Raw genomic sequence first — 15624 nt, forward strand, 5'->3', positions numbered from 1 at the left:
TTTTCATCTTGGACTTAGTTGGAGGAAATCCCTCTAAAGGCATTTCCACTCATCCCTTTGCACCACCACACTAAGATTGCATGCCCTGGGTCATGGGCCTGGAGATCAAGTGGCTAAGACTCCATGATCCCAGTGCAGGGGCCCAGGTTGGATCTCTGATCAGGGAACTGGAACCCACATGCTACAACTAAGAGTTCACGTGTCACAACAAAGATGGAAGATCCTGTGTAGAGCAACTAAGATCCTGTGAAGCCAAAAAGAAAAAAACTATTGCCTGTCACAGGTCATCTGTGGCCAGCACAAAATCGAAGCAAGCCCAGCTCTCAGTCTTCCAAGAACTATGAAAGTAAGGAGGGAGATGTGGAGAGACACCAAGCTTCACACTCTGCTGTGTGACATCCTTCGCTTTTCTGCTGCTGATCTCTGAAGAAAATGGGCCCAACTATCTGCTAGGCAAGAGGCTCTGTAAGCATGAGAATGGAAAGGAAAGCAGAGGGCATACCAAAGTTTGCCCAAATTCATGTGCATTGAGTTAATGATGCTATCTAACCATCTCATCCTCTGCCACACCCTTGTCCTTTTGCCTTAAATCCTTTTCAGATGGCTAGTAGCTGCCATATTGGACAGAGCAGCTGTAAAGCAGTCAAGCCCCATCCTAGCCATCACATGCCCTAAAATTTGTAGAGCATGTGGAACAGGAAAGAGCAGATTTCTGGAGCTAGTTCATAATCTTATGCATTTGCTCCTTTCTTTCCACCCACAACTCAGGCAAAAGAGACTACTTTTATAGCTTTACAGTTAAAGTACCTCCAGTAAAACTTTGGTTTGAAAAAAGAAAATTAGAGTTTTTATAATCCTCACCTTCTGAAAAGCTATAGAATCTCTCTGGGATTCATATATGAAATTAATTTGATTTCATTTGATTTTATAATTCTTTCTTGAATGTCAAGCAAACATACATTATCTGGGATGTATACTCAGTAACTGCCAGATAAAAGGAGCAGGGTGCTACTGGCCTACACCAGAGCCCCAGGGCATGTCTTTAAGGCACTTCTCTGATCTCTGAGTATTTAAAGGGACTGCAATTTCAAGAGTCGTGAACCAATGAGCCCCCAAACCCAAGGGTAGCTGATTAGCTTTCATGCAAACCTTAAGGTCACATGAGAGGATCCGTTCATTGCATTAGACTTAGAGGCCCCGAAAAAACTAGATAACTACCCATATACCATATGTGTGAAAGTATCCAAAGTACAGATGCTTTCCTCATGTGCATATGTGGTTTTAGGGTTCTTTAGACAATTACATCTTAATAATATGATGAAAAATTATCAGACATTTTCAACAAATAGCCTCCCTGTTTCTCCATGTGCAAAATCCGCCTCTCCACCAAAGCAAACAAATAAGTAATACACTTTGAAAAAGGATTCTAAAGTTTGATGAAAAGCTGACTTATCCCAAGTGCCACTTATACCTCTGGAGGGAAACAGCTGATCAACAGGACCAGAGGTCCAAAGATACACGTGACATAATTATCATCATCACAATCTTTTCTGGAAAGTATCCTCTGACCAAATATTATTCCCGTTTGGGAAAAAAATTAATACATAGAAAGTAATTTTATTATTATCTGTTGACATTTTTAATGCTTCTTTCTTTAACAGGATGATATGATTGCTAAAAGAAGAGCCGAACTTATAACTGAGAGAGAAAAAAGAAGGAAAGGAGGGGTGGTAAGTAAATAAAATTGCTTTTTTCAAAAAATAAAATGGACATATACACACACAAACACCCACACATATATAAAATACATATTTTACATATATATATAATCTCAAGCATGTAAAATGAAAAGATCCACAGTAGTCTTTTTAAATTTTTATTTTATATTGGAGTACAGTTGATTTACAGTGTTATGTTAGCATCAGGTGTACAGCAAAGTGATTCAGATATACATAGACATATACCTATTCCTTTTCAGATTCTTTTCCCGTATAGTTTATTACAGAGTATTGAGTAGAGTTTCCTGTGCTATACAGTAGGGCCTTGTTGATTATCTATCTTATACATAATGGTATGTATCTGTTCATCCCAACCTCCTAATTTATCCCTCCTCTGCACCTTTCTCCTTTGCTAACCATAAGTTTGTTTCCTAAATCTGTGAGTCTTTTCTGTTTTGTGAAGAAGTTCAGTTGTATCACTTTTTAGATTCCACATATAAATGATATGATAGTTATCTTTCTCTGATTTACTTCACTTAGTGTGATAATCTCCAGGTCCATCTGCTGCTGCTGCTGCTAAGTCACTTCAGTCGTGTCCGACTCTGTGCGACCCCATAGATGGCAGCCCACCAGGCTCTGCCGTCCCTGGGATTCTCCAGGCAAGAACACTGGAGTGGGTTGCCATTTCCTTCTCCAGTGCATCTACGTTGCTGCAAATGGCATTATTTCATTCTTTTTTATGGCTGAGTGATATTCCACTGTGTTTATGTACCACATTTTCTTTATCTATTCATCTGTCAGTGGACGATTAGGTTGCTTCCATGCCTTGGCTATTGTAAATTGCACTGCAGTGAACACTAGGGTGTATGTAGATTTTTGAATTTTGTTTTCTCCAGCTATATGCCAAGGAGTGGGGTTGCTGGGTCATATGGTAGTTTTATTTTCAGCTTTTTAAGGCACCTCCATTTTGTTCTCCATAGTAGTTGTACCAATTAACATTCCCACCAACAGTGTAGGAGGGTACCCTTTTCTCCACACCCTGTCTAGCATTTGTTTGTAGACTTTTTGATGATGGCCATTCTAACTGGGGCTTCCCTGGTAGCTCAGCTGGTAAAGAATCTGCCTGTAGTGCAAGAGACCCCAGTTCAATTCCTGGATCAGGAAGATCCCTTTTAGAAGAGATAGGCTACCCACTCCAGTATTCTGGGGCTTCCCTGGTGGCTCAGATGGTAAAGAATCTACCTGCAATGCAGGAGACCTGGGTTCAATCCCTGGGTTGGGAAGATCCCCTGGAAGAGGGCATGGCAACCCACTCCAGTATTCTTGCATGGGGAATCCCCATGGATTCATGGACTGTAGGGGGCTACAATCCATGGGGTTGCAAAGTCAGATGCGACTAAGCACAGCACAGCACATTCTGACTGATGTGAGGTGATACTTCATTGTAGTTTTGATTTGCATTTCTCTAATAATTAGTGATATTGAGCATCAAAATGATGCATAGAAGTCTTGAAGCAAATATCAAGTTTATGTACTAGTACTTAGATTATATGTCACTTTTTATTTTTTTTATACGTCTGGTATTCTATAACTGCTTACAACGAACTTTTATTATTTTTATAATAATAAAAATGAACACTTTTAAAGGAAAAGAAATCACTAAAGATGTTTAAACAATCTAATACAAAATATAATAGGACTACATTAAACTATGTCTCTCGTGGATTTTCTTTTGTGCTTTTCACACTTCAGTCCAAGTCACAGGGAGACAGGCTGGGAGCATGGGAATAAGGTCTAGACTGAGAGTTTATGAAGTTGTGGTCTTCTTTGGTGGCTCAGATGGTAAAGAATCCACCTGCAGTGCAGGAGACCCAGGTTTGATCCCTGGGCTGGGAAAATGCCCTGGAGAAGGGCATGGCTTACATTCCAGTATTCTTGCCTGGAGAATCCCATGGACAGAGGAGCCTGGCGAGCTACAGTCGGTGGGGTTACAAACAGTCAGACATGACTGAGTGACTCACACACACACACACATACACACACACACACACTGTAAAGTGTGGAGCTAAAATGCTGATTACACTGAGGTAAAGAATGGAATGAGGCAGAGCCTGTGGACAGAGTCACATACTCTGCAGGATGTTCAATACGGTTCCTCTTTTCCATCCGCTGGGTTGGTTTTTTTTTTAAAAAAAAAGAGAAACCGTGAAGATCATGGATTTTGTTTTATTTAGAGGGGAGCTAGTCCCAAGTTGACCTACCTGACCCAAATGCTATAGCCAAGCAACTCAAAGGTGCCAAAGTTAAAGAGGAGGCAGAGTAGACAAGCTTGTTCTGTAAAGGACTTAAAGCTCTTGTTTATATAATCAGCTTACCAGTGCCCTTGTAACTAAGACAGAAGATAAGACAGCCCCTGCCTCCTTCTATTTCCTTCTGGCTTCAGCACCCTTATAATATCTTCTCAGGGCTGACCCTCCTGTAATCTGATTTCCATCTGTACAAAAATGCTCCAGAAAGGGAAGGAGAAAAGAGAAATAACAGAAAATATGACTTGCTACATGTGCAACCATGTATTCCCGCCCCCCACCCCCGCCAATATGCTTATGTTGGACTTAGGTACAGAAGACTGTTGATACAGTAAAACTGTAACTATAAATCAAAACTATGCAGAAGAAGGATTAAAACAGTCATTTCTTTGTCTAAAATATTTACAACCAAGAGTAAATCTAAAACCATTAGACTGAGAAAGTCATGGCACCATCCAAGGAAAAAGAATCATCCACTTTATTATTTGCCTTGCTCTGCATCCATCCATTCAGTTGCATGCCTGACTCTATATTAGACACTAAAGGATCAGCCTTGAATGAAATTGGCAGACGTCTCTGGCCTCATTCTCATGCTCATTCTCCAGACAAACATGTTCTAAAGTCTGGTCTGTTCAAGGTGTCATGCTACTGTTTAGGATTAAAGTGACATCCTAATCTGTCATCAAACACAGTTTTAACCACCTTTAGCCCTTGGAAGTCCCTAATTATCAATTGTGTGTGTGTGTGTGTTTTTAGTTACACCTCTATGTATTATTTTGTAGTGGTTGCTCTCAAGGTACACATACACCCTTAGCTTTTCACACTCTACTTAGAATCAACATTGTTCAATGTGATATTGTAAAAAACTGTGACTCCACAAGTCCATTTATACCCACCCCACACTGCACCAACATCCTTTATGCTCCAGCTGTCATGTGTTTTACAACCAAACACATTATAAACTCCTTAAGAAAAAGTTATAGTTTTTGTTTGAAACACACAAATATTTGAAATAAACTAAGAGGAAAAATTTGAAATAAATTAAGAGGAAAATAAATCCTTTCTTTCTGCTGCTGCTACTGCATCACGTCAGTCATGTCCGACTCTGTGCGACCCCATAGATGGCAGCCCACCAGGCTCCCCTGTCCCTGGGATTCTCCAGGCAAGAACACTGGAGTGGGTTGCCATTTCCTTCTCCAATGCATGAAAGTGAAAAGTGAAAGTGAAGTCGCTCAGTCGTTTCTGACTCTTAGTGACCCCGTGGTCTGCAGCCTACCAGGCTCCTCCATCCATGGGATTTTCCAGGCAAGAGTACTGGGGTGGGGTGCCATTGTCTTCTCCGTTAACTATCCTACTTAACCATTTCTGGGTTTCTTCGTTCCTTTGTCTAGTCTAGTAGAAACCAGAGGGATGGGAAGAAAGTGATCATCTGAGTTGCATTCCTGTGTGTTTTTCTCTGACTGCTTTTAACAGTTTCTCTGTATTTTTGCTTTTCAGTGGTTTGATTATGATATGCCTATGTGTCATTTTCTTCATATATAGTTTGGAGTGTTCACCAAGCTTCTTTAATCTGTAAATTTATGACCCTCACTAAATTTGGGAAGACTTTAGACATTATTTCTTCAAATATTTTTTCTGCCCCATTTGCTCTCTATCTTCTTCTGAAAGCCAATTACACAGAGGTTAGATCCTTCACTGTTGTTCCATGTAACTTTGTCAGTCTCTTTTTCTCTCTATTCTTTCTGTTGGATACTTTCTATGGATCTATCTTCAGATTCACTGATTCTTCCCTCTGTCTTCTCCATTCTACAATTAAGCCTGCCCAATGTTTATAAAAACTTCAAAATTTGTCGTTTTTATTTCTAAACTTTCAATTTGGTTTGTTTTTATATTTTTTTTATTTCCATCATGAAATTTCCTGTATTTTCACTTCTTTTTCCTTTTCCTCATTGATCCCAGTGATAATAACTGTGGTAAAGTTCTCAACTGGTAACTCTAACACCTGAACTGAGTATTTAATGATTATCTTTCTTGTGAGAATGGGTCATATCTGATGAGCCTTTATAGATTCAGTAATTTTGGATTATATCCTAGAATTGTGAATGTTATATTGTGGGGATTCTGGATTCTGTTGTATGCCTTCAAAGAGGGATGGTGTTATTATTTTAGCAGACGATTAACTTGGTGAGACTAAAATGCAAACTCTGTCATGCCTATGAATGGGCAGCAATTCAGTTTATACCGTTCTGAACAGCCGATATGTGTGGGGTTTGCAGAGATTAGCCAGAGACTTGGATAATCTTTGTGAACTGATTTGTATATCCTTTGCTGGCTCTCTCAACTCTAGAGTTTTCTCTCACTCTCCAGTCCCCTGGTGTGGCTTTCTCCCCTGCTTGCTCCAACTGAAAGTGCTGATGTAAAAAGATTTGCATAACATGAGAATTATGAGTTAAGTTTTATTTAGGGCAAAATGAGGAGAATAGCCTCAGATACTCTGAGAAACTGCCCAAACAGGTAGGGGGCAAGGTCAGTATATATGTGATTTTGGTGAAGGGAGTACATGCAATCAAGCAAATATTTTTACAGCAGGTTTTGCTAGTCTCATGGTTCAGTTCAGTTCAGTCACTCAGTCGTGTCTGACTCTCTGCGACCCCATGAATTGCAGCACGCCAGGCCTCCCTGTCCATCACCAACTCCCGGAGTTCACTCAGACTCATGTCCATCGAGTCAGTCATGCCATCCAGCCATCTCATGCTCTGTTGTCCCCTTCTCCTCCTGCCCTCAATCCCTCCCAGCATCAGAGTCTTTTCCCATGAGTCAACTCTTCACATGAGGTGGCCAAAGTACTGGAGCTTCAGTTTTAGCATCATTCCTTCCAAAGAAATCCCAGGGCTGACCTCCTTTAGAATGGACTGGTTGGATCTCCTTGCAGTCCAAGGGACTCTCAAGAGTCTGCTCCAACACCACAGTTCAAACGCATCAATTCCTCAGTGGTCAGCTTTCTTCACAGTCCAACTCTCACATCCATACATGACCACTGGAAAAACCATAGCCTTGACTAGACGGACCTCTGTTGGCAAAGTAATATCTCTGCTTTTGAATGTGCTATCTAGGTTGGTCATAACTTTCTTTCCAAGGAGTAAGCGTCTTTTAATTTCATGGCTGCAGTCACCATCTGCAGTGATTTTGGAGCCCCCAAAAATAAAGTCTGACACTGTTTCCACTGTTTCCCCATCTATTTCCCATGAAGTGATGGGACCAGATGCCATGATCTTCATTTTCTGAATGTTGAGCTTTAAGCCAACTTTTTCATTCTCTTCTTTCATTTTCATCAAGAGGCTTTTGAGTTCCTCTTCACTTTCTGCCATAAGGGTGGTGTCATCTGCGTATCTGAGGTTATTGATATTTCTCCTGGCAATCTTGATTCCAGCTTGTGCTTCTTCCAGCCCAGCGTTTCTCATGATGTACTCTGCATAGAAGTTAAATAAGCAGGGTGACAATATACAGCCTTGATGTACTCCTTTTCCTATTTGGAACCAGTCTGTTGTTCCATGTCCAGTTCTAACCATTGCTTCCTACCTGCAGATAGGTTTCTCAAGAGGCAGGTCAGGTGGTCTGGTATTCCCATCTCTTTCAGAATTTCCCACAGTTTATTGTGATCCACACAGTCAAAGGCTTTGGCATAGTCAATAAAGCAGAAATAGATGTTTTTCTGGAACTCTCTTGCTTTTTCCATGATCCAGCAGATGTTGGCAATTTGATCTCTGATTCCTCCGCCTTTTCTAAAGCCAGCTTGAACATCTAGAAGTTCACGGTTCACATACTGCTGAAGCCTGGCTTGGAGAATTTTGAGCATTACTTTACTAGCATGTGAGATGAGTGCAATTGTGTGGTAGTTTGAGCATTCTTTGGCATTGCCTTTTCTTTGGGATTGGAATGAAAACTTACCTTTTCCAGTCCTGTGGCCACTGCTGAGTTTTCCATATTTGCTGGCATATTGAGTGCAGCACTTTCACAGCATCATCTTTCATGATTTGAAATAGCTCAACTGGAATTCCATCATCTCCACTAGCTTTGTTCGTAGTGATGCTTTCTCAGGCCCACTTGACTTCACATTCCAGGATGCCTGGCTCTAGGTGAGTGATCATACCATCATGGTTATCTGAGTCGTGAAGATCTTTTTGTACAGTTCTTCTGTGTATTCTTGCCACCTCTTCTTAATATCTTCTGCTTCTGTTAGGTCCATACGATTTCTGTCTTTTATCAAGCCCATCTTTGCATGAAATATTCCCTTGGTATCTAATTTTCTTGAAGAGATCTCTAGTCTTTCCCTTCTGGTGTTTTCCTCTATTTCTTTGCATTGATTGCTGAGGAAGGCTTTCTTAAGTCTCCTTGCTATTCTTTGGAACTCTGCATTCGGTTGCTTATATCTTTCCTTTTCTCCTTTGCTTTTCACTTTTCTTTTCACAGCTATTTGTAAGGCCTCCTCAGACAGCCATTTTGCTTTTTTGCATTTCTTCTCCAAGAGGATGGTCTTGATCCCCGTCTCCTGTACAATGTCACGAACCTCCATCCATAGTTCATCAGGCACTCTATCTATCAGATCTAGTCCCATAAATCTATTTCTCACTTCCACTGTAAATCATAAGGGATTTGATTTAGGTCATGTAGTGGTTTTCCCCCTTTCTTCAATTTGAGTCTGAATTTGCAATAAGGAGTTCATGATCTGAGCCACAGTCAGCTCCTGGTCTTGTTTTTGTTGACTGTATAGAGCTTCTCCATCTTTGGCTGCAAAGAATATAGTCAATCTGATTTCAGTGTTGACCATCTGGTGATGTCCATGTGTAGAGTCTTCTCTTGTGTTGTTGGAAGAGGGTGTTTGCTATGACCAGTGCATTCTCTTGGCAAAACTCTATCAGTTTGCCCTGCTTCATTCCATATTCCAAGGCCAAATTTGCCTTTTATTCCAGGTGTTTCTTGACTTACTACTTTTGCATTCCAGTCCCCTATAATGAAAAGGACATCTTTTTTGGGTGTTAGTTCTAAAAGGTCTTGTAGGTCTTCATAGAACTGTTCAACTTCAGCTTTTTCAGCATTACTGGTTGGGGCATAGGCTTGGATAACTGTGATATTGAATGGTTTGCCTGGAAATGAGCAGAGATCATTCTGTCGTTTTTGAGATTGCATCCAAGTACTGCATTTCGGATTCTTTTGTTGACCATGATGGCTACTCCATTTCTTCTAAGGGATTCCTGCCCGCAGTAGTAGATAGAATGGTCATCTGAGTTAAATTCACCCATTCCAGTCCATTTTAGTTCGCTGATTCCTAGAATGTTGATGTTCACTCTTGCCATCTCCTGTTTGACCACTTCCAACTTGCCTTGATTCATGGACCTAACATTCCAGGTTCCTATGCAATATTGCTCTTTACAGCATCGGATCTTGCTTCTATCACCAGTCACATCCACAACTGGGTATTGTTTTTGCTTTGGTTCTATCCCTTCATTCTTTCTGGAGTTATTTCTCCACTGATCTCCAGTAGCATGTTGGGCACCTACTGAGCTGGGGAGTTCCTCTTTTGGTATCCTATCATTTTGCCTTTTCATACTGTTCGTGGGGTTCTCAAGGCAAGAATACTGAAGTGGCTTGCCATTCCCTTCTCCAAGGGACCACATTCTGTCAGACCTCTCCACCATGACCCGCCTGTCTTGGGTGGCCCCACAGGGCATGGTTTAGTTTCACTGAGTTAGACAAGGCTGTGGTCCTAGTGTGATTAGATTGACTAGTTTTCCATGATTTTGATTTCAGTGTGTCTGCCCTCTGATGCCCTCTTGCAATACCTATCGTCTTACTTGGGTTTCTCTTACCTTGGGCATGGGGTATCTCTTCACAGCTGCTCCAGCAAAGCACAGCCACTGCTCCTTACCTTGGACGAGGGGTATCTCCTCACTGCCGCCCCCCTGATCTTGAACATGGAGTAGCTCCTCTAGGCCCTTCTGTGTCCGCACAGCCACCTCTCCTTTGACGTGGGGTTGCTCCTCCTGGGCCGCCACCTCTGACCTCTGACATGGGGTAGCTCCTCCCGGGCCGCCACCTCTGACCTCTGACATGGGGTAGCTCCTCCTGGCTGTTCCTGTGCCGTTGCAGCCGGGCACTCTCAGCTGCTGCCCCTGACCTCGGACGTGGGGTAGGTCCTCTTGGCCGCCGCCTCTCAGGCATGGGGTCCTCCTGGCTTCTGCCCCTGACTTTGGACGTTGAGTAGCTCCTCTCAGCCATGCTTGTGTGCCGTTGCAGCCTCCCACGCTTGTGGACAGGACTTAACAAACCAACTCCTTCACATGATTACTACTAGTCAAAAGGAGCAGACATCACCATGAAGGATTTTAGTTTTTTTCTAATTATAATGAGATGCAATAATTGGGCTCATAAAATCATCTCCTGAATATATCTAACTATCTGAAGACCTGTTCTGATAGTTTTGTCCAAAGCACAGAGTGCCTCATTTCTGGTATTGGAGATCAGCAGCTGTAGCACCTCATAATTTAATCCTCTTAGAAGTAGATGGTAAGTGCCAAGTCACCTTTTGTAGGTGACAAAAGACAGAGCTTTCTATCACAAACAAGTTGGAAGAGCTATTAGGTAGAGCTGGCGAGGTGAGCACAGGTCATCAGAAGCTAAGATGTCCCAGCTTGCAGTGTGGACTCACCCCACCATACTTCCAATATTCCTTAGCAAATCAAATTTCAGCATTAAAAAATTGTCAAAATACAAGAAAAAGGAAAAAGTAGTCAGAGAACCAAATGACTTCAAAATTCAAACAAAAAAGAACAAGAACTGAGACGCATAGTCCCAACACCAAATTCCTCCTGGGGAAAGAAGAGCCTGGGCACAGAGCAGGGAAGGGCCCTTATCCTTTCATCTTCCTCTCAGCCCTTACAAGTCCAAATCCCAGCTTCAGACTCTTTTCAAAGAAGCAGGGTCTCATCAGTTAGAAAGATTCAGTTCAGTTCAGTTCAGTTCAGTTTAGTTCAGTTGCTCAGTCGTGTCTGACTCTTTGAGACTCCATGGACTGCAGCACGCCAGGCTTCCCTGTCCATCATCAACTCCCAGAACTTGCTCAAACTCATGTCTATTGAGCCGGTGATGCCATCCAACCATCTCATCCTCTGTTGTCCCTTTCTCCTTCTGCCTTCAATCTTTCCCAGGATTGGGGTCTTTTCCAATGAGTCACTTCTTCCCATGAGGTGGCCAAAGTATTGGAGTTTCAGCCTCAGGATCAGTCCTTCCAATGAATATTCAGGACTGATTTCCTTTAGGATGGACTGGCTTGATCTCCTCGAAGTCCAAGGGACTCTCAAGGGTCTTCTCCAACACTGCAGTTCAAAAGCATCAGTTCTTCAGCATTCAGCTTTCTTTATGGTCCAACTCTCATATCCATACATGACTTCTAGAAAAACCATAGCTTTGACTAGATGGACCTTTTTTGGCAAAGTAATGTCTGCTTTTTAATATGCTATCTAGGTTGGTCATAGCTTTTCTTCCAAGGAGCAAGCGTCTTTTAATTTCATTTCTGCAGTCACCATCTGTGGTGATTTTGGAGTCCAAGAAAATAAAGGCTCTCACTGTTTCCATTGTTTCCCCTCTATTTGCCATGAAGTGATGGGACCAGATGCCATGATCTTAGTTTTCTGAATGCTGAGCTTTAAGCCAACTTTTTCACTTTCATCAAGAGGCTTTTTAGTTAGAATGATTAGGAAACATCAAATTAATCAGAAGATTTCAGGCAAGAGATAATGAGAGGGCAAACAGTAGAGCAGGACTAGAAAGGAGGAGAGAGTCTTAAGTATTCTGTCCTTGGAAATGCGATGTGCAATAATGGGGAGTGAGGAGTTGAGGTAACCCCCAGGTTTCTGACTGGAAGGCAGTTTTGCAGTTGGGTGGGACAAGGACTACTTCAGGGCAACATGCCAGGAGACAGTGCAGGAGAATCAATAAGATAGGATTCAGTTTTATGCAAATTGAACCACAGCACTTGAAACCTATACAATGCCACTTAGTATCAATATCCTGTCACAGTCTTTAATAATCATTTATCTGTTATTCTTGTGTCCTCAGATAAGCTGCAGCCTCCTCAGGGGCATGTACTATTCTATTAGAACAGTGCTTTATACAAAATGACAATAATATAATAGTTATAATAACATAATAATAGGAATAATAGCTATCATTCACATGCTTACCAGACAGTTTTCCAAGAGCTTTGCATGTATGAACTTATTTAACTCTGGCAACAATCATGTGAGGGAGGACCTTTCATTATTCCTGTTTTATAGATGAGGAAACTGATCTTGTCCAAGGTAGCATAGCTTGGAGTGTTTTATACTCTCTGAGTTGCATGAAACTTTGTTGCAGAAGACCATGAGAAGCATGTAATGTTGTGCTGACCATAGCATTAAGTGTTAGAAGCTAGTATCTTGTCTATGTATTTATCTAGGAATCACTGTGGTGTTAGTCTTGAATACATTACATTTCTGGGTACCAGATATTTGAAATTTTACTGTATCAGTTGATGAATGTTGCATACCACACTGACCAATATCCACTTATTCCAGAATATCCCAGATGATTATTTAGCCGTGACATTTTTCCATATTTCAGTTTTATAACAAAGGGGAATATTTTCTTCCTTAGACTGTTAGAGAAGACGAAGACATGAGTGAGGAAGAACCTGATAACAATGAAGATGATATTGATAACATTCTCGAAGATGAATTTCCAAAAGATGAGGAAGTGATGAGTGAGGAAGAGGAAGAGCAGGAAATTGATGCTCTCGAACGCCTGAGGGGTGAACTCGGAGAAAAATTTGAAGCAGATATGAATAATTTACAAATAATACAGGTTATTACTGTTTGATAATTCAAAAATTAACATGTGAGAAGGAAACAAAAGCAATTTGGTTTATTCCTTGGTTTCTTTTTAACATTTCAAAAGAAATGTATATTTTTAGGGGTTAAGTCCCTCAGTACCACTTACAATTATAAAAACTAGTTAATAAATCAAGGGCAATACGGAAACCATATAGAGTCAAAAGTTTTAGCTACCACCACACAGAGTCACCTGGAAGTTTAAAAGTATTTGTTTTCTAGACTGAAGCAGTCTATGCACTGTGACTGAATACTACCAGCCTCCTTCCCACTAAAAATATTTGGTTTTATGATTTTTCTGATCAGGAAGAATTTGAGAAGTTTTTGATACCAGTAATTCTCATTAATGGATCTCGGAAAATCCACATTGTCCAATACACATTGAATACAAAACTGAAACCACTGGTAGAGAATCGTGCAAGCATTTTTGAGAAATGTTATCCAATATCATCACGCCTTGCCCAGAAAATGCTCAGCTTTACCTACAAGTACATAAGCTCATTCGGCTACTGGGACCCTGTAAAGGTAATATCAGCAAATGCATCTGAAAGTCACGTTTCTTCTTTTATTTCTTTTTGATGTATATCTAAGAAGAAGACAGTGGATAATTTTTTTTAAACTGTAAGCATTATACAGTATTCTTAAATAGCTATAAAAATATGCATTGTTGTTTTGCCTTTCTGAAGTAGGAGAAGTACTTGAAGGGTTTAAACTTCTTTCATCTATTTCTTAGAGATAATTCAGTTCCAACTTGGTTCTAACTCTGCAGCAGAGGAAGTTCGTAGCAGAAATATTTTCAAACTAGACATCTAGTGGGCTGAGCTTCAACACTAATTTGCTATCTAATTTTAGGCAAGCCATTTAAATTCTTTGATTCTGTTTCCTCACCTGTAAAGTGGGAGAATGCCATCAGGCCAATGGGATCAAATGCAAGAATATGAAGTCCTCTGGAAAGTGTGAGATACCAAACAAAACGTGCCTTTAATGTTCATCACAAACTTAACTGCCAAGTAGAATATTTTTATGTAGTGTGGACAAACATATTTGATGTAATTGGAATTCAGTGACTTCAAATGTGGGATGATTTTCAACAAATTTTAAATAAGAACCTTCTAGCTGCTGTTCCAGTCCCTGGGAGCAGAGCAGTGAACAAAACAGGCAAGGCTCCTTTTGTCATGGGCTTTATATGATAGCTGGATTGGAGTGGATGAACAGGCAATACATAAGTAAACAAATAAGTTCTAGTCAGGTTGTATTAAGTGCTATAAAGACAGTAAAGAAATGCCTTGTAGAGATGCCGGGGTCCAGCCCCGGGGGATCCAGGGTAATTCAAAGCGGGACGGCGTGGCGAGAGAGATATATAGATTTAGAGAGAGATAAGGAAAGAGTTTGCAGTTAAGAGAATAGAGCAGAGAAAGAGGCTCTATCCCTTGGTTTACATAGAAGCCTCAGACAAGAGACTTATACCGTCTACATAAGGCCACAGGTGCCCACTTGAATAGTGGAGGGTGCCCCACCTTGGGCTCCCTCTTGCGTGGGTCTTAGAAGCCCAGGCAAATAAGTAGACACGATGAGCCTCTATGCTCCAGATGGGAATCAGCCAGAAAACAGAGTAAGAAAAGAAGACACAGGGGTAGCCAGATTTCCAAGAAACTGGCTCATCCTTTGTTTTCCAGGAAAGCTTTTATACTTTTTTTGTACATAGAGATCAATGGATAATACAAAGCCATGCAGGGTCAGCAGCCCTGACCCTTATCGACACCAGGCTTTCTCTCTGCATACCTAGCTGTATACACAGGTCTTAGGTGATTTACATCATCTTCTGGCCAGGAGGCCTATTAGCATTTTATGGCCCTTTTCTGATAAGGGTCCGTCAACCAGAAAACTTATTTGCCTTAAAAGTGTTGTTCTTACTAAAGTCTGGTGCCACTCTCAGAAAGCACTAATTAAGGTTACATTTTTACATAGCAAGGGTACAACAATTTATAACAAGGAAAGAGGAATACAGTGATTTGTAACAAAGAGAAAATTCATTAACTCAAAAGCCTAGTATTGCTAACATCAAAACTACTATATTCTTTTTTCTACATCCCAATTACATTGATTAATATCCTTCAGGTACCTAAAAGATAAGGGATATGGAGGCCTGGCAGCAGTCATTAACTCAACAATGAAAACCCTCCACCAATATAATTCTTAGCTCCTTAAAAAGGGCTCTATATCTTTAAGATGTTTTAAGTTTCATGCCTCTTGCGGCTGGGGGGCTATAAACAATCACATGTGTAGTTGTAAAAGTCCCAGTAAACCTGTCAGGCAAGTTAGAGAGCCATCAGAGGGGTTTAAGCTGAGACACTCCTTTTATATGCAGGAGACTGTTAACTGGAGCTCTAAGTTAACTTTTTCCAGAGAAAGGTGGTTGGGGATAGCCCCTGTCAATGTCAGAAACATTGGTGAAAGTCATAAAATAATAAGACAGACAAATTCTGGTTTTGGGGTAGATGCTCGGGAAGGCCCAGGGGGGTTTCCTCGAGGTCTAATCTCGGCTTTGCCTATCAGGCCTCTTCCTCAAGACCTTTGCCACAGGCGGAATTCCGCATGCTGGCTCCTGGCATAAAGATACACTGGCCCTCTCAACGAGTGCACCTTCTTACTTCCGTCAGTGAAGTAGCACAGTAG

The 15624-nt window shown here is 41.1% G+C and overlaps 1 protein-coding gene across 1 annotated transcript in view; it reads left to right on the forward strand.

The window, feature by feature from the left end:
- The window catches only part of AK9 (adenylate kinase 9), a 116095-nt gene that overhangs the window by 80189 nt on the left and 20282 nt on the right, over window positions 1–15624 (forward strand). The window contains exons 28-30 of the mRNA XM_052645952.1: window positions 1662–1730; window positions 12716–12922; window positions 13255–13473. Of these exons, the coding sequence (XP_052501912.1) occupies window positions 1662–1730; window positions 12716–12922; window positions 13255–13473 (495 nt within the window). The remainder of the gene's footprint in view (window positions 1–1661; window positions 1731–12715; window positions 12923–13254; window positions 13474–15624) is intronic.

Source organism: Budorcas taxicolor, chromosome 9, assembly GCF_023091745.1.
Source record: "Budorcas taxicolor isolate Tak-1 chromosome 9, Takin1.1, whole genome shotgun sequence".
Lineage (NCBI taxonomy): Eukaryota > Metazoa > Chordata > Mammalia > Artiodactyla > Bovidae > Budorcas > Budorcas taxicolor.